We start from the raw sequence: 19,365 nt of genomic DNA on the forward strand, positions 1-19,365 counted from the left end.
CATGAGAGTTAACACTCTCCTAAAGACAATGGCCCTGTGGTAGTCCTTATAGTCCAAATTACCCCTACTATTGCATTCAAGAGCTTTGGCTCTTGTGCAGGCCCAGTAAAGAAGTGAATTTAGTCCTAAACAGCAGGCAGGATACTAATAGCAACACGGAAAATTATGCTGGCTACACTCCAAGGTCATTGGCACTGGAGCTGGTCGAGGCAAACCACCCTGGAATTAAATTCAGAAGCCGTGACTTACCATGAGGAGACTTGCTCGCCCATCACCCGAGCAAGCCATGGCATCTGCATGCCTAGGAAGCAGGGAAGATGCCCAGCTTCAACTCAATGGCAAATCCTCAGGGCGGCTGTTAGATTCTTCTCTCTGCTTCACATCTCTCCCCATCAGGATCTCTGGAAGATAATAGTGGAAGGAAAACGCTGCATAGCCCAAGCCCTGACCTGCTGTTAAGCAATGCGTCCATTTTTGCTTCATTTGCTGTTTTTCATAAGAAAAGGAAAGCGATGCACAGGCCTAATACTGAAAATGTCTTTTGAACTGAGTTTCATCTTTTGGTGTATGCAGAGGATGTGAAAAGTGAGAGACTACAGCAAAACTATCTAGCCAGAACTAGATAGCAAAAATGGCTATCACTCATTTTATCACAACGGTGGCGTATTGTGGAAACGTACTTTTAAAGTACACTTTAAATTCATTTCTGTACAGTAGAATTTCTGTATTTGAAGTCCACAGCTCGCATGCTGAAAACAGGTTATTGGAATGAGATAACAGAAAAGACACTTAAACTCCAAACAGAAGGTGTTTGGCCAGGGCCTGCGAGCAGACCCAAACGCGCAGTTTCCCACAACGGTGGCGTATTGTGGAAACGTACTTTTAAAGTACACTTTAAATTCATTTCTGTACAGTAGAATTTCTGTATTTGAAGTCCACAGCTCGCATGCTGAAAACAGGTTATTGGAATGAGATAACAGAAAAGACACTTAAACTCCAAACAGAAGGTGTTTGGCCAGGGCCTGCGAGCAGACCCAAACGCGCAGTTTCCTCAGCCACGCACCTCTCCAGCCGCTTCCCTCACCCCAAGCAGGGCAGGAGAGAAAACAGGAGGAAAAGGAGTAAGAAAACTCATGGGTCAAAATACAGGCAGGGAAATCACTCACCACGTACTGTTGTGGGCTACACAGCCTCAACTCAGGGAATTTATTGCCAATTAGCATACATACTTAATAACTGATTCAGGATTTGGGAAAAAAGGAGACAAACCTTAGCACAGCTTTCCTCCCACTTTGCCAGGCTCAGCTTCACTCCAGACTCTTCTCTACCCCCTTGTTACGCCGCAGGTTATACTCAGTGCCCTCAGTGAGGCAAGGGGTGGCGCGAAGCTGCGGGGTCCAGGTACAAAGAGGTTTCTCTGTGCTGAACCTTCCTTCTCGCTCTTTTCCTGTGCTCCGACATTGGTCCTCCATGGGCTGCAGTCCTTCCAAGGGTGTACCTGCCCTGGCAGGGGTCCTGCAAGGGCTCTGGTCCCTTCAGGGGTGTGCCTGTTCTGCCGTGGAGCACCCCCCACCTCCTCCTGACCTTGGATTTCTCAGATCAGCAAACTGCTTACAGACTCATTCCCAGAATCGCATTATGATGCGCAACAACTTTAAGCAAAACTGTCACAGGAATTCTTCCAGGGTAAACTCCTCACCTAACAACTCTTTCCTACTTTGGCTGGTTCATAAGCACCAGAGAAACAACCAAAGTATCAAAACAGTCAAAACCCAGAATTCTTATGGTGCATACAGTTTTTTTTTTCCCCTTGTGTCTAAGGCTAATTTAAGAACCCTTTTATCCATCAACCCAAGTTTTTGTTTGCTTGTTTGAAAAAGAGCCCCCCAAAGTTTCAAAGCACACTGGAGGAAAAACTAAACTTGATCTGCATCATGCCTTCTGCTCCCAGTACACAGCTGCCTGCCAGTCTACAGTGACTGTGCAGCTCTTAGCACAGCATGCAAGACCACAAGAGCAACCCTCAGCAATTCTCTATTAGCATGGTCCAAATTCAGGAAATAAAACCATATCCATCCGGACAACTTTTCTTCTGTTGTTCCACATGGAGCACTGTAAATAACGTCACTTCACACCACCGTCCCAGACTGAAGCCCGGCCTTTTCAGGTCTTACAAGCAATCCTTAAATATCTTTTAATTTAATTCAGTTTGCCATTCATAGAAGGAGGCTGCAAATATGACGACTTCTGTTCTAATGCTTTACATGCATTAGAACTGTCTGGGCAAGAAAGGAAAAAACCCACAGCATTCAAAACCAAGGGGAAGATTTGTAACGCGGAACAGCTGTCTGCAAGAAAAAGGATCTCTCTCTCTCTCTCTCTCTCTCTCCAAAGCCAGCCATGAAGAGGAGCAGTCAGGCAAGGACAGAGCTCTTCTGCCTTCACTCTGAAATGATAAAAAATTTCTGACAATGCCTCTGGTAAAAACCTTCCAGCAGGGGAAGCAATTGCTTCATCAAACTGGGGATCTATTTCATGACTGGATCCTATTTCAGAAATCAGTATTTTAAACCAACCAAACAACAAAAACAGCTGTTGAAATTCTGCCCACCTTAACCATCTGGAAAACTAGCCAGGTGAAGGAAAAATCACCATCAGCATTCAAACAGCTACTGCTCCATATTCATACTTAACAGCTTTCCCCTTTTCTAGTCACTTCATCCAGATGTTCCAGAAGGTACTGGAAGTTCAATTAGAGGTGATATTTTTAAGTGTAAAGTAAAAAACAACTCCATATTTATCATCCTAGAATGAATGTATTAAACAAACATGGTTCCTCAATATCATGTGGACAGCCTTCAGCATCTAACACCATCACACAGCATATCTCACCTTGTGCTTGACCATGCAGCGCTTGACTGCTTCTCAAAAGGTGACAGGCTTGAGCATCGCAGTATTTGAAATTCCATGCATTTTAATGTTTTCCACAGATTCAGTGAAGCAGAAATGCAAAAGATGCAAGACAAAATTCTAACTGATCTCTAAAGAAACCTAGGTAGTAGGGCACCACACTAATGAACTCTCCTGTAGAGAGCTAGCTGCCAGACAAAAACCACTGTGCGTTACTCCCTAGTAGTTTAAAGAGAGAACTGGAATAAAGCACTAAAGCCCCAAACCTACATCATGTTCAGCTTGGTAAAACAAAGCTTCACCACACAAAAAAGCAAGGTCGTCTTCAGAATTTGGTCTTCCATGCACCGATTACAAATACCACTCCTACTGTGGAGGGATGCTCTTTCTTACAGTTTCTTACAGCATGATGAAGACAGAGGTGTTCTCAGTAAAGTGAAGATTAATCTCTCAGAGGCAGAAAACAGTTAAATTCTGATGGGACCTAAAGGAATCTATATTAGAAGTGGATACTCTGAGGCAGTTGCAACTGTAGTTTTTTAGATTCTGCATACTGTATTTTAAAGACTCTAAAGCAAACTACTATTTCCAAATGTTTTAATTTTAGTGTGCTTAAATATTGAAGATGCATGTAAAAAGTGAAATACATGCAATACATGTGTTATAGAACTTTTGGTCATACATAGACAAGTTGTATCTGTGCATATACAATGTATGCTTCCTGATGATGATGTGCAGAAACTGAGATTTTGAGCATCCTGCCTGAAGAAGTGTTTTATCACTAGAGTGCCATCCAAATTAAATGCATCCCTGATCATTTACCCTCTGTCCTACTCATGTTGCTTCCATAATCCAGGTCAAAAATACAATTTTGTAAGCTAACTGCTCATTCTGGATTTAAGTATGTAGATACATGTAGCAGTGAAAAAGGAATGAATGATGGATTTTAAATACAATCAGAAGCCTCAGCTCTGAACAGCAGCAAAACAATTACCTCGATTCCCCCAGCAGACATCCTGCAATATACACATACCTGTAATATCCCTGGCCCCGCGCAGGGAAATACATGCGTTTACATAAGCAGGTACTTTAGGGCTGCTTTCCAGGATCAAGGCCTCTCTGACCTAAGCTCTAGTTTTCTCAAAATGCTGGAAAGTGGGTGGTTTGACCCTGCACACCCGGTATTTTAAAGCTTTTATCAGAAAGATTTAGACCCTTTAGAAAGCATGATCTTCCTTTAGAAACAGTTCTACAGTTGAAAGCTGAGAACTGTTAATATTTCCTTGCCCTCTGAAATCTCGTAACAAATAGGAAATTACCAATCTTGGTTTGTTCATATGTAGGAAACAATTAGTAGCTTATAATAAAACCATAAAATGATTGTCTGCTCACTCCTCCAAGAAGCTACAGCACATGAACATGAGTATTTCTGTTAGCCAGCTGTTCTGCTGAAGTGTGATTCACACTTAGTCATTCAGTGCTAAAGAAAAGTTGTTACAACTCACCAGTTGCAGGACGAGAAGTGAAAATGAACTGCAACACCCATCCCCACCACGTCGCAACAGAAAAGGCAGCTCTACCTAAACTGTTTTTCAAGCCGTTGGTTCAAGTTCCACTCAAATTTGCTATGCAATTGACAGGCATTGTACACCTATTAAGTTCCACGTTCTAGATACAAGCAGGAGGTTTAAAGGTTCAACAGTTCTTTATTCTTATATTTAACAGTATACATGCTTAGCATAAATGGGTATCATAACTAAAGAGAGCAGTGGATAACAAGAGAAAGTTACTTTCATCCTGCAGGCATTTCCGACCATGTAATTATTACACAGGAGAAAAGGCAGGTCATTTTGCTTTCACTGGATCAGGATAACTATCTTGGACTAACAATGCTCACAAGTGCTTTGCTCTATCACCTGCAATTTAAACTTCTTAATATATATATAAAAAATAAAAACTTTCTTTGATTCAGATAAAATAAGTCTCCTACCAAGGTCTGTTTTAATAAAGAATTTCCTTCTCTCCCCAGACACATCATCATTCTGCAGACTTTTATATAAATAACTAATTTAACAAAGCAATGCTTAGGCTCTTTTTGCCTTAGCTGCATATATGTGGTATGAACAAATTGTATCTAACGATAAGAGTTAAATTCTTCCTTTCACTTTCAAACCAAACCAAAAAAAAAAAATCAAAAGCAAAACTTTTCTAAAGTGGCCAGTCTCTTCATGGTCTCCTACTACACCCTTTATACCAATGGGAGTTGTTGAAGTGATTTTAAGGTGTATGTGAAAATAAACAACATTAGCCAAACTTTTTAAACCATGGACTATGAAAATTCCATTTCTGGTTTTCACCAAACAAGCAAGCAAACCTTGTCTGAAAGGCAACCACAGAAAACCAAGCTCTGGCAGAACGACTTCTCCGAGAGGAGGCTGGTACAGCGGTCTCGACACACTCCCCACCTAAACAACTCTTCTCCCCAGCACCAAGACATCAATTTGAAGTGGGCAGGAGGGATTTTGTTCTCGTTTACAGCCTGTATCGAGAACACCGTTTCCACCTACACTCACCTAGCACAGTCTCTCCCACTGTGGTGTGGAACACATACAAATACTGTTTTCTCAGTATTTTAAAGGGCATTTTTTCCCCCTTAGGAGAAGTGGTACTTCCAGGAGAAAAGCATACATACACAAGAATGTGCATTTACACTTGTCCGTGCGTAAGGACAAAACAGGAGAGCGAAAAGAATTTAAGAAGTTATACACACTGTTCTTTCACCACATCTTAATTCTGGACTGCAAGAACCCCCTTTTTATTATCAGTAATACATTAGGTCATTCAACCATTACATTTCAGGAATGTGCCTCTTAACAAGTCTGCTGATTAGGATTAATTAAGAAGGTGGAATTTCTTACATGGCACCTGATTACAGAGTTTAGAGGAAGTATGAAAAATTCACAAGAAATCACAGCTGCAACAACAGGATCAAACTTCGGATGCTAAAATATTTTACAAAAAGCTACTTTTTCTTAAAGAATCCTTACTCTACACAGTCAGGCACTAAACAGTGTTAGAGAATATGCAACATGAAGTACTCACTCATCTGTGTAGACTGCCCTTAATTTTTGTCCCTGAAGAGATGAAATGCAGCACAGCATATGTTAGGAACTCATCTGCAACTTCTACCATCATCAGTGCTCTGAAACCTGAACTGATGGGTGTTTTTAATGGTAAAAATCCTACTAAGGAATCACCCTGTTAATAACTTTACACAATACTGTAAGTACCAGAACTTTCCAGTAATCCAAGCCCAAAACTTCCACCAAAATCAAAAGAAACAAAATTAATCCCAACATAATCAATCTGCCGCCTTGATATCACAAGTCTCTATTTCTAACAATATGGTGGCAGCTCTGTAATTTAAAATACATGCCTTATTAATTACTATCATGAAAACCAAACAGTTTTAAATGTAAAAAATATATTTATTTCAATTTTGTATACAAAAAAGTCAAAACAGCTGAACAATTGTTAGTACTGACAATTTTTGTGAATATTTAATGGCAAATATTTCTAACCTCACTTTACAAAAACAAGTGCTTTTAAAATTGTAATAATGTTTTTTATTTTAGTTAAGTATCTATTTTCAACTGACTAGTGAACCAGTGGTTTTAAATAATTAAAATAACAGGGTTTAAGTGTCACACTAAGTTACACTGAAACTTCTGACCAGAGCATTAAAAGATTAGTCTGAGGAACCAATTCTACTTCTTCCTCATTTACATTTAAGTGCCACCCACTGAGAGAAATACACAGGTTTTGATACCTATTTTTAGCAAGTAAAGAAAAGTCATCTGCTATTTTATTCTATGGCTACTGCAAATATAGAAAAACAACCAGGACCAAGAATACATCAAAAATTAGCATTTCTTATGTACTAAGCACCTTAGAATCTGCCAGAAAACACTTTGTAGAATATTAACAGTGTTCTTACACTACTTGAACGAGTATATCCAAAATCACATTGCAGTTGTGTCTTTCGGCTCTCGGAACCTTAAGCCATATATCTGGCGTAACAATATCATGCTGCTTCTTGGCATACAAATCAACAATAGGGATAAGAAGGATGGTGAACATGAGAGTGGCACAGGAGAGAAGGAAGAGCTTGTACATTTTTCAGCAAACAAAAGCTTAGTTACAACCAGAAAGTGTACTATTCATTTAAAGAACATAGTAAAAAAAATTAGTTTCAGGATTTTTTTCTGTATGAAAAAGAGCACTACGTTTTTGCATTCAAGCTGTAACTCCACAGAGGAGTAGACTTCATAAGGCACAGACTGGTAATCATATGTACTTGAAAAGAAACCTTAAATTCCTCATCCTAATGGCCTACCAAATTAGTGCTGAAGACATCCCAACAGTTCTGTGCCAAAAACCAATAATCAAATTGTGCAATCATACCTCTTCAGGACTGAAAATAATTACAGAGGAGTGTCCCAAATTTCAGAAGAATTTCTTCTATTATGAAGGGGGGAAAAAAAGCCTGGGTAATGAGTAATTTGAGTGATAGTAGAACAAAAAACTTTCAGGTCCATTAGTTAACATTACTGAATAGGCAGATGTGCCACAGGCAGGACAAGTCGCTGTGTGACAAGCAGCAAGTAGAGGGTCTGCCCAGAGTGACAACTGAGCTCTCTGGTGTCCTATCAACCACTCTAGAGTTGGGTACAGAAATTCCTTCTAGAAAATGAAGAATTCAAGGTAGCCTATATTTAGGCAAAATCTCCACAAGTCTGCAAGCTCTTACTGCCGATACTGGACGTCCAATGACATGCATATAGACACATAGCAGAACTTCTAAAACTGCATGAAGAGCATATACATGATACAGTTTCCAAGCATTGTTAAAAAGTGAAATAGTTGCTTTGAAACAAGTATGAGTTACTAAATAAATACATTCTTTGCATGGCACATCCACCTCCCTTTCCATAAAACTCTTAACAAATTATGTCAACTCTCAAGGGAAGCTTTTTTTTTTATTATTTATAACATAAATACTAAGAAAGGCTTTAGGAAATAACAAATAGTTACAACTCATCTATATCCCATACAAGCTCTAGAAAAAATGGCATGTTTTCAGGAAGACTGCAACACTAAAGGTTGTATTAAATAACTATTAAATAACTCCTTAGGGGGTAAGGATAGCTGCAACTATTTTTCACACAGTTTGCAAGACTGCCGAAAAGCTTAAGCCCTGACTCATATGGTCTAGCTGTTGTCATCAAAGCAATCTTTTCAAGTGTCATTTCACATGCCAATCCCAAAAACAGTTCGTCATCATAAACAGAGACAAGTTTGTACGGAAAAATTGCATAGTTTTACAATTGTATAAAAAAAAAAAAGTACTGTTTTTTTCATCTGTGATGAAGAAAACCTGTTGTCTGAGAATATCAGCAGTCAAAAAGCCAAGGAATTCTTGAAGCTACACTAAAGAACTTAAGACAGTGGGGTAAAACCATCAGTCATCTTCCATACTTAAGGTGCATTAAGATGGAGACAGCCAAAGATCACATTTTGATTTCTATCTCACACTTTTTATGCAAGTTCCCATTTTGAGCCGGAACTCACAAAATCCTCTGCAGTTTTGAAACTAGTGGTAAAAAAAAAAAAAGGAAAAATATTACAAAGGAGTCTGCAGATTACATATTACAAATAAATCTGCAAATATTTTGGTAACTCTGAATAGCACTTTACAATTGACATCAACACCTGCCAACTCATCGTCTCTCAAACCTACGAAGCCTTTGTCTTCTTATTTCCTCTTCTGAATGCTGCGCAGGTGGAAACCAAAAACCATAGGGTCGCCGCTCATTATTATACATTGCTCCACCAAAATCTACAAGACAACGAAAAGCAACTGTTATATTGTTCTGCAAATATGAGAAAAATGCACATATATCCTGTAATCCAAAGCATCACAACACAAAGGAAACAGAGAGGTGAATGTTTCCAATTCCAATGGTTTCAGGGCAATCACAACTTCCAGGAACTGCTCTCAAAGGCACTGAAATGGAAAAAAAAAACCCAACAACAACAAACCAACAACAAAAAGCCCAAACCAACAAGCCATAGCCAAAAGAACACCCAAACATCTAACAAGTATTAGCCTGGGAGTTCACATTTTTCATGATCCCTACTTCATAAAACTTCTTCCCTAAACTCCTGATCGTTAAACTATTTAAAGGTCCCGAGTTGTTACTTCTGGCAAAATAAGCTTTTGTTTTTACTTTTAGTATTGCAGTCCAACATGTGCTGACCCATACCAGATACACATACAACTCCCATCTTTAGTTGGCAGCAAGCAATTTCAGAAATAAACTACGTGGCAGCTCCGCTAGAGACAACTGCAAGCAAATTAATCTGAGCAGAAATAGCACACCAAGACCAAAGGTTCTCTGCCCTGGAACCCCACAAGAAGACAAGAACAGGCTATTCCAGCAACTCTCCAGAATTCACATTAAGGTACCAAGCAAAGAAACAATTAAAAGGTTGTGGTTACACACCACCTCAGCTGAGGGGCTCTGGGAAACAAAAATGAAAGACTGCCTTCTGAGCATAGGTATAGTGTTAAGGGTAAGCAAGTTAGCTTTAAAGATAACACAACAGCCTTCCTAACATCCAGTATGTTGTAAACTTTCACCTCAAGATCTCATTTAAATTAGCAAAAGTGAATATGGAAAACCAAGAGTAAGTATTGTACTATTATGTTCATTTTTGAGATGAATTTCAAATACAGCTGTATCCTGTATCAGAAATTGTTTGTAGCAAACAGATAAGGCCTGTTTACATGCCATGAAGTCAGGCAGTCCAACTTGGGAAGAGGCTCTGTTAGTTTCCGATTCAATTACAAAAGCATTTTAGTGTGTAGAGTACTCACCAATAAATGTATGAGTTTGTGAAAATATTAGAGCATGTTCATAATTTTTCTTTTCTGTTTGTCAAGAAGTCAAACTTTTGGAAAATGCTTCCAGAGATAACTGTAGCTGCTCAAACTCTGATCGGCAGCAACATTAACATACATGTTTATAAAATGAGATGCACTGTTTAAAAGGATTTCTCAAATTCATATTAACACACAGGAAATGAATTTAATATATATTTTAGTATTTAATCTTCAGCTTGTCTCTACTTGCTAGAGACAAATTTGAAAAATATTTAAGCAGTTACTCTGCCTCTGAAAATGCTACACCGCTATCTGACCAATACTCTTCAAAACACAGAAAGCTAACATGTACTGAAATCATAAAGCTTGGCACAGGTAACATTAACTGCAGTGCTTCTCAATTTTATTTTTTTAAAATCCTAGAGCAATCTTGACTTAAAAAAATTAGACATGGGCAGAAGGGTTATTATAAAAAATATTAAGCTGAACTGAATATTCATTTATTACATTTATTTTCCCTCATTTTACTTCCTTGTACATACAAGAAGGTTTGTTTGAAAAGAAGAAACACATAGTTTTACGGTGTCCTACTGACACAGCTGAGAAAAAAAACCTCTGGCTTACAGAATTTTGTAACCCAATGTACATTCATCTAGAAATTAAAAAACCCAACAGCTTCAATTTGCAAGGCACAAAGCAAGGTAGTCAGTAGACACCAGACCCTTTCATAACAGTGCCGAAATATGTCTAGACAAAGAAGTTAAAAGCCTGAGAAAGCTCAGCCATCTTTTAAAGTTGACATTTATGAGCTGCAGACACATACTGTAATACAAATGAATATATCTATATGTATTTATCGTGTTCATCATCTATGATTAAGTACAGAAACTGCTGACACTGAATTAATTTTAACAGTCTCAACGTTTATGTTATGGCAAGAAAACTTATGAGAAAAATCATTGTGATTAATTTTTTTTTAATGGTATGTAATATTTGGGTTGAATAAATGGAAAAGAAAATCAGCAAGTTAAAGGCTTTTCAAAGTGTTATTTTTATATTAATATAACACTAATTAAAATGCCTAGTATTTTCTCTATATTATTACTTTTGATGATTATACTTTAAATGTAAGTATTAACAATAGCTGACAGTAATTTTGATATATGAAAAGTAATAGTCAAGACCATGACCATAGAAATAGCTGGAGAGTCAAAACTGTATATCATCTGTCAATATTTTTTTATCATCACAATTAAGAAAACATTTGCATTTTTTCAAAAAATTTTTATTTAGTAACAATTGACAATTAAGTATCAAGGTTTCTCATTAAAATACTTATCTATATCACATCCTTGGTTAATTTTTATTTAAGAAATCAGACACCACTTAAACAGTTGAGTACTGAAAGAGTCACCATAAAATATGCTCAACACTTCAAATATAAATATGCTTTAATGATCACTAGGAATAGAAAGAGATGTTATTAAAAAAAGATGCAAAATGTTCCTTTATATGTTGACCCAAAAATAAAAAAATAACTGTATATTTTGAAAAGCGTTATGTTCAAGAAAAGATCTTATTTTACATCAAACGATATTTTGACGAGTGCAAGTTGTCCAAGAGTGAAGGTTTAAATACATGTATTTATATGTGTATGTATATATTTAAATTATCCTGTTACATAAAATAGTTGCCTGACAACTTTTTTTTTAATTACAATAGAAATATAAAGGAAATAACACCTTTATTTAACAAAAATATTTATAAGTTACAGTGTTCAGAAATGGTAATAAGGCAACTGCTACTACTGAAACAACACCTGGACTTCTGTGCAAGAAATGAACCCAATCTTTTCAACGCATCAGCAAAAAAATTCAAGACTAACGGATTTTAAGATTGTATTCAAAGTATTTTAAAAACCGCAGCAACACCAGATGACAGACAAAACCAAAGGACATAGCAGAAAATAGAGCAAAACACTAACCCTTACGTAGCTTATTTTTAAACGAATTTTATTGTAAAAAAAGTAGAACTCTGTTCTGCGAACACAGAAGACTGAGACCCTCCACACCCTTTCTGTCACTGTGTGGGGTTTTTTTTGTGACTGAAGTTTAAAATTATACAGCTTTGGTCCAAAACAAGAAAAATCACTGTAATTGCAACTGGTTTAACTAAACCTGCATTAGTGTAACACAAATAAAGCTTTAATAACCTTCAACATTTTAATACACGTGTTAAATATGCCTGTCGTGCCCAAAATACTTACTGTAGTTAGGCATTACAGCACATTACTCTGAACCTACAGTGCCCCGTAAGCATAATGTATAACGCATTAATAAGCACTGGTTCAAAGGTTACTCAGCCTGTCAAAATCAGACACTTGTTTAATCACTGACACACAGTCTGAAATGAAGGGGACAACACTGATTGTCCTCTCTTTTTAACATATTTCTTTCCCCGCGATGAATGAGCAAGCATGTCTCGGCTGAGAAAACTGAGAATGTTTTGCACTCTGAAGAGCAGAGTCTCACACAGCTCATCAGCCTGGACTGCCAGCGCTGACACGGAGCATGTTTGTCCATCCTTGCTTCCTGGTCTTCCTTCAGCACCTGATCTATATCAAGATTTACATGAGGAACTGCTCGTATAGTAACTGTAGCAACAATTTTGGAAAGACTGTAAAACACTTCATGCTGACCCATGAGACTATTTTTACTAGCTAAAAAACCCAAGACAGATTTGCAGATTGTTACTCAAATTTGCATCCTTTTTCTTTGATTTAAACAATACAAAAAACCAAAAACTATTGAGCAGAGGTCTTCTCAAGTCAAAAGATTTAAATTAACCAGGCAAATCCCTCAAGAAACTAAAGAGTCTGCCACACTCTCTTGGTTCCTGTCAAGTTCCAAGTTTTGGAAACAAATTACTCGCATGTTTACCACAGTAATTTTAAAAATGCAACTGCCCAATCTGGTAAAGCAGAAAGAAAAAAAAAAAATAACTTTATGTGAGACTATTAGCCATACCTTATTCGATACTGGAGACTTTGCACTGAAAATTCTGCACCCAATATTGGTTCCTCTGAATCCTAAGAAAAACTTCTGGGTTATAGCTTAAGTTCTATTACCTGCTTGAATTTTTGTAATTAATAGATTGCAAACAAACAGCTATCTCAACTCTGAAATTCCTGAAATTGATACATTTTTGATGATATAGATACTCATTGCCTATAAAGATCTTGTTGAATGATATTTCTGTTTTAGAACATGAAAACATATTCCAAATTCTACAGAAACAGCATGTAACAAACTCAACCAGCAATAAATGCAAGTAGTTAAGACTGTCTTATTGGATACAAATCTTTCAAATGATTTAACTCTGCAATACACATATACTTCTGTTTTGTTCCCATGAAGTTCTGGGCTCTACTAACTTACAACAGCTGATAATAATAAATGTTTCAATGTGCATTTTGGATTCACATTTGAGACATTTATGACAAACCCTGAACGTCCATTTCACCACTGAACTGATGCTGAATAGTTCACCTTACTTGTAACAGGTCATTTGCAAGTAAAAGATTATTCCACATTAAGTACTATCACACTGAATATTTTTATAGGACAATTAGGAGAGCAATAGATTATTGGTTTTGTTCACTCTTCAATTAAATCATATTTATTTTGTTAAAAGGCAAAATTGATGAACACTTGAATAACAGAATTTTTTTTGCTTCTGTTGCTATACTCATTGCATGATATATTTGAAAAAAATAAGGCATAATCGCACCAAACAAACAGCAGTAGTTTCTACTGTGGACATTCACAGCTCATGTTATACCAAATAACCAACCCGGTCAACCTCCAAAAGTGCCCTACCCAACAGAAACTAATTCTAGGCACAAAAACAGATGTCAGAAACAGAAGAGATGTCAGCAGAGGCATGAGTTGATCCTATCTAAGCTTAAGCTTTATCTTTTCCTAAGAGTTTCACATTTGAAGCATCATTTTGAAAGATCTAATCATCTTTCAGTGAAAAGCAAAGACACTAGAGAGTATTACATGCCAAATTGCTTTAAGCAATTTAGACAAATGCTTGAGGAGCATTTTAATAGTCAAATAATAGAACATATAATCCACGCAGATCCATAGGTTTTAGTAAATGATGCCCAAGATGACAGCTGCAACTGGGCCACTGTTTCTCTCCTCCTTTAAGAAATGAAACAAAAGGAGAGAGGGCACATATTAGCCTGCAATATTAAATTCACACTTTTAATCGTGCGTGTAAGTCTCCATTAGCAAGTAAATAAGACTTTACACCCTCACACCACATCTCAGTGGGGAGGCAGCGGCTGGGTGCTCCTGCGGAGCCCGGGGACATCGCTGGCTCACCCAGCAGGTGGCACCGGAGCCACACAGGCTGCCACGGAAATTAGGACAAACTCCAGCCAGCACTGCATTCCGCGCTGTAAGCAGAATGAGGGTTATTTTGAAACAGATGGGCTCTAGAGAAGCTGCTGCACTGAGTATTACAGAGTTGTTTATTGTCTGGCTGGTTTGAAACCCAGGAATTATTTGCCAGCACCTAGCTGTTTCTCTGTCACATCAGGCTTCATCAAAAGGAAAGCAAAGTGAAAGCCACTAGAATACATATATACTTTTTTCTTTACTAAACCCATCCTAAATTCAGATCTTCACTTCCTCTTGTATACAGTGCTTTGCAGCATAATGTCTGTCCTGACAAGACCAACTGCATAACCAGCATCTTAATCCTGAAGCTGAATGCTGCTATCTTCTATAAAAGAATCCTCTACATTTTGCTTATCTTGTTATGAAGTAAAATTGTCTTCTCATTTTATGCATCTGCAACACAATGCTGTCACCCTTGGACACGTACAACACGCTCTTTGAGGCTTTTCACTGTAATGGCAATCAGCTCTAAGCCCCCCTCCCCAAATCTTTTTACAAATTCTCAGCACTTCAAATACTAAAATACAGTTACCAGATGCAAAATCTAGAAGAGCAGACAGGAAAAGGTGAAAAAACTAACATTGTGAGTGACAATTCATCGCTTAGAGTATTTCAGTGGAAATAGCAAACCTCCAGATGTGAAGAAAAGTATCAGGTTTTCTAGTATCAGTTGATACTAGAAAAAAAACAACAAACACCACCACCAAAAAACCCCAAAACCAAAAAGACGACAACCGTTTCTCAAAGAGAGCACATAGGTGAAGGGACATACTTGACATCACTGGAATTAGAAGTTGTAGCTACATCAGTCCAACAGGTAATTAGAACTGCTCTTCTGAATATGAGACATGAACTTCCAGCGGAACGCACTGCAACCACAAGCAGACCACTCCACAAAGCAGCACATCGATTTCACAGAAACACCAGAGAGATTGATGGTGGCACAGTAAGCCTTGTTCAACAGCAAAGCAAAACTTATGCAGCCAGCTAGCAGTGCAAATGAGCCATCCATTTAGTCTTCACCTATACACTGCCCTCTCATCATGAAGATCAGATGTAAGGACAATTTGAAACATGCCATCCTGTCAGTGTAATAATACCACCTGTAGGATGTGTGTGAAGTGTGCAGTTTTTGCTCCTCTGCATGAAATTCAGCATAAGGAAAAAAAATCAACAGGTTATCTTACAGGGTGAGCCAAACAGACAAAACCTCCACATGGGGTTGTAGCTCTGCTTGTAGTACAAGCCACAGAAATGTTACATCAGACACACTCACTTGATTTTTCCTCCTCTCTGAAGTAATGGCCTTAGTTTTAGGTTAGATAATAGGATTTGGAAGAGAGTTTCTGTGTAAGCTTCAGGAAGAATTTATCAAGCTACCAAACTGTGAAAGTCTGACCAGCAGAAATATGCACTTAGGTCCTTGATAAATACTGATAATGCTAGATAAAAGAAGGTGAGTGTAGCAAATAAGTAGAGATGGTATTGCAAAGAAGGATGTCTGTATTTCTTTTTCATGCTAGCTTTAGTTGTGTTAAAGAAGAATCTAGAGTATTTCAGTTGAATAGCTTACAATTTTCAGTACCACTATCTGCCCTGGCACTAGTGAATGTGGTACCTATAAAAAAAACCTATACAAACACTTACATACCCATATAAACAACAAACGCTTCTTGTTTCCAAAAAGCTCTTTTGTAGAAGCTTTGTTGTGGAAGATAATCACAGACAAGTCGTAATCTCTTTTCAATACAGTGAGTACCATATAGCTAACCAAAATGTAGAGACCCCTGATCTGGATGAAAAGACTGGTGCCAAGAGCACAGCCCTTAACAGGTGCCTCAAATAGAATCATTTCATGTCCAGTGTACACAAAGATAATCCTGGCTTTGATTTTCCCAGCCTTTGAAAGCTGTGAAAGACAGGAAGTCTGCCCTTAGCAGAGACAAGGTTCAGGTATTATGTCATAGTTTGTAGTAAACTCATTGTGTGATTTTCTTTTTCTTGAAGCAATGAGCCAACAAACTGCTCAAAGACTGTTACTTTGCATCCTCACAAATGCAGCACTGTTAGGCTCATCTCATGTAGACATCACCATTTTACACAGCTTAATTGCTTCACCCCATCTTCTGCATTATCATGTCATCTGATTACATAACAGATTGCCAGCATCTGTACCAATGTCACTGTCAAAGGAGTAAGAGAAATGCTTAAGAAATGCTTATTCACTGGCTTAAGAGCTCACAGATCTGGTAAGCTCTTCCAATCCTTTTTCTAGGAACTGTTCTGAGTCTAAAGATAGCTTACGTGGTCACCAAAGCTAGGATGTTTGTTCAACCCCTTCAAACCTTTCTTCTAGGAAACAGGCAGTATAGAGCATCTGCCTCTACCCTTAGGTGACCTTCCTGTGGATCCCAAAAAGAAGATTACTTTCCTCCTCTTGAAATGAAGAGAACCGAAGTATGAAAAAACGTATGAGAAGATGACCACGTATGGAACCCTCCAATACAGACCTCCTCAAGAAAAGTGCTGTTAAAGTTCTTTGAGGGTCCCAGAATGACATCCTCCAAGAAACAGATCAATATTGTTAAAACAGGTGCAAAAGATGTATAGTTTATCAATATTACTCAGCAATAGCGGGTTGAAGATATTTGATTGAATATCGTAACAACTTAGAACACTTGCTTGGCTTTCATTTATACCAGCTTCATATATTATATTTCCTCCATAAATAGTATAGCCCTAATAACTATATTATAATGCCAGGACATAACTGAAGTTCACAAACTGCTCTTGGGCATGCTACAGATTACAAACAATGTACTACATTGCCATATCTGCGGCATACACCTGACTTACCTTGCTTTTTAATACAAAATACAAATGGGACTTCTCGCAGCTATAAACATCCAAACATACAATTTTTACACATAATCAACTAGACATTTTTGATTCATATGGAATTGGAAGAAGTAAACTGGAGGGCAAGGAGAAGCTAGAGTCAAATGCCCAGTATTGCTATCTATCTTTCTCATCTTCCAGTCAGTCAGTAGTCAAGTCTAAGGTTAGTTTAACCAACTACCTTCTGATTTATTGAGTTGTACAGACAATTCTAAGGGAAGGCAGTGCATATGCAACATCATTTTTCCTTGTCTGATACTTTAGAAGCACTAGGAGGCTTCCAGAAAGAGTTGAGGCAGACAAAACACAGCAGCCTTTTCACTGTTTTATGTTGCACTAGAAGCCAGGCAGGAACAACAATTGAAAAAAGCTATAAAATGGCAAATTTGCTTTTATTCTCTCATCTCCTTCCTCCGCAAAATACAGGCATGCTATATAGTATGACAGATTTGGCTTTTAGCACTTATCACTGTCCAATTTTTTCCTACTCTGCTCCAAGTAGACCACATTTAATAGCCTATGCTATTGTTTCTAACACTGCACTTTAAGTTTCTGTCAATGTAGAATTTTGTCATGCTATGAAGCAAACTATTCTTCCTGGTGCTGGTGCCAACATTCCTCATCTACAGACTTGAACATAACAAACCGGGGAAGAAGAGAAACAGAATTCTAACTATCATCTCTCTGCTGTGCTTTGGAATGGCTGACAAATGAAAAATCAAATTAGCAGGAAGTTAGCTGTGGCTAATGAAGTTAGAAGGGAAGTAATATACAATGAATCCAGATACAACTGGATTATTAGAAGAGCAAGCACGATCAATCTTGAACACAGAGTCTCTCTCTTGTTTTTAAGAGCAGAGATGATAAAATTGAGAAACACACAAAACATTCCCTCCAAAAGGTCTGATAACCTTTTTTGGTTAGAGGAAGAGATGGCTAAAACTTAATACAAGTATCTTAATCCTTACACATATGAAAATTTTTTAACTTATTTTAGTCATGCCTCAAAGTCTTTTCTTTGCTGTATCCATATCACTAAAGTAACAAACTCTTGTTAAAGTAACAACAGTTGTTAAAAGCACATTGGTAACATTTTTAGAGTAGAGACCATCAGCCACTGCCTCAAAATAAACGAAAAGCTTACTGCACACTCAGATCATGCGTTTGCAACAACTAATCAACACTACAATGCAAAAGAAAAAGGATATAGACCACTGCTGGACTTGATGCCCTTCAGAAAAGAATTAAGGAGGGTAGTTTTATAGCTACGTCCAGCTACCATTTAGCTGGATACTGAAAATACTACAGGAGAGTGACATAAAATAATCTCATTGCATTTTCCAAGCATCTAATAGTTCTCCAGATGTTAATTCTCCTAAACAAAGCTAAAATCAGTATTAAACTTAAAATGGTTGATACATAAAAGCAAATAGATCTTTCATTCCAAAGTATTGAAAGGGGTTTGCTAACCAACTCAAAAAAACCCCTTGTCCTATACAGACAGGCTACTTAACCTACCTTTAGGTTCAGACAGACAGACATCTAATCCTCTTCAGGGTAGTAAGAAGAAAGCTAAGATTAACTTCAGTTAAAAGAAGAAGTTTCAGGTAGGCTGTATATTTATCATAGAATCATAGATTAGTTTGGGTTGGAAGGCACCTTTAAAGGTCATCTAGTCTAACTCTCCTGCAAAGAACACGGACATCTTCAACTACATCAGGTTGCTCAGAGCCCCGTCCAACCTGACCTGGAATGGTTCCAGGGATGAGGCATCTACCACCTCTCTGGGCAACGTGTGCCAGTGTGTCACCACCCTCATTGAGAAAAATGCCTTTATATCTAGTCTGAATCTACCATCCTCTAGTTTAAAAGCATCGCCCCTTGTCCTATTGCAACAGGCCGTGCTAAATCTTTATAACTAGTCTGAATCTACCCTCCTCTAGTTTAAAAGCATCGCTCCTTGTCCTATTGCAACAGGCCCTGCTAAAAAGTGTGTCCTCATCTTTCTTATAAGGCCCCTTTAAGTCCTGGAAGGCTGCAAGAAGGTCTGCCCGGAACCTTCTCTTGTCCAGGCTGAGCAACCCCAACTCTCTCAGCCTGTCCTCATAGGAGAGGTGTTCCACCCCTCCGATCATTTTTGTG

At 37.9% G+C, this 19,365-nt stretch overlaps 1 protein-coding gene across 1 annotated transcript in view; it reads right to left on the reverse strand.

Moving 5' to 3' along the window:
* Nucleotides 1-8,690: 8,690 nt before the first annotated feature.
* Nucleotides 8,691-19,365, reverse strand: part of RHBDD1 (rhomboid domain containing 1) — a 42,343-nt gene continuing 31,668 nt past the window's right edge. Inside the window, exon 6 of the mRNA XM_010282725.1 lies at nucleotides 8,691-8,809. Within this exon, the coding sequence (XP_010281027.1) occupies nucleotides 8,691-8,809 (119 nt within the window). The remainder of the gene's footprint in view (nucleotides 8,810-19,365) is intronic.

The sequence above is a fragment of the Phaethon lepturus genome, unplaced genomic scaffold (genome assembly GCF_000687285.1).
Source record: "Phaethon lepturus isolate BGI_N335 unplaced genomic scaffold, ASM68728v1 scaffold5302, whole genome shotgun sequence".
Classification (NCBI taxonomy): domain Eukaryota; kingdom Metazoa; phylum Chordata; class Aves; order Phaethontiformes; family Phaethontidae; genus Phaethon; species Phaethon lepturus.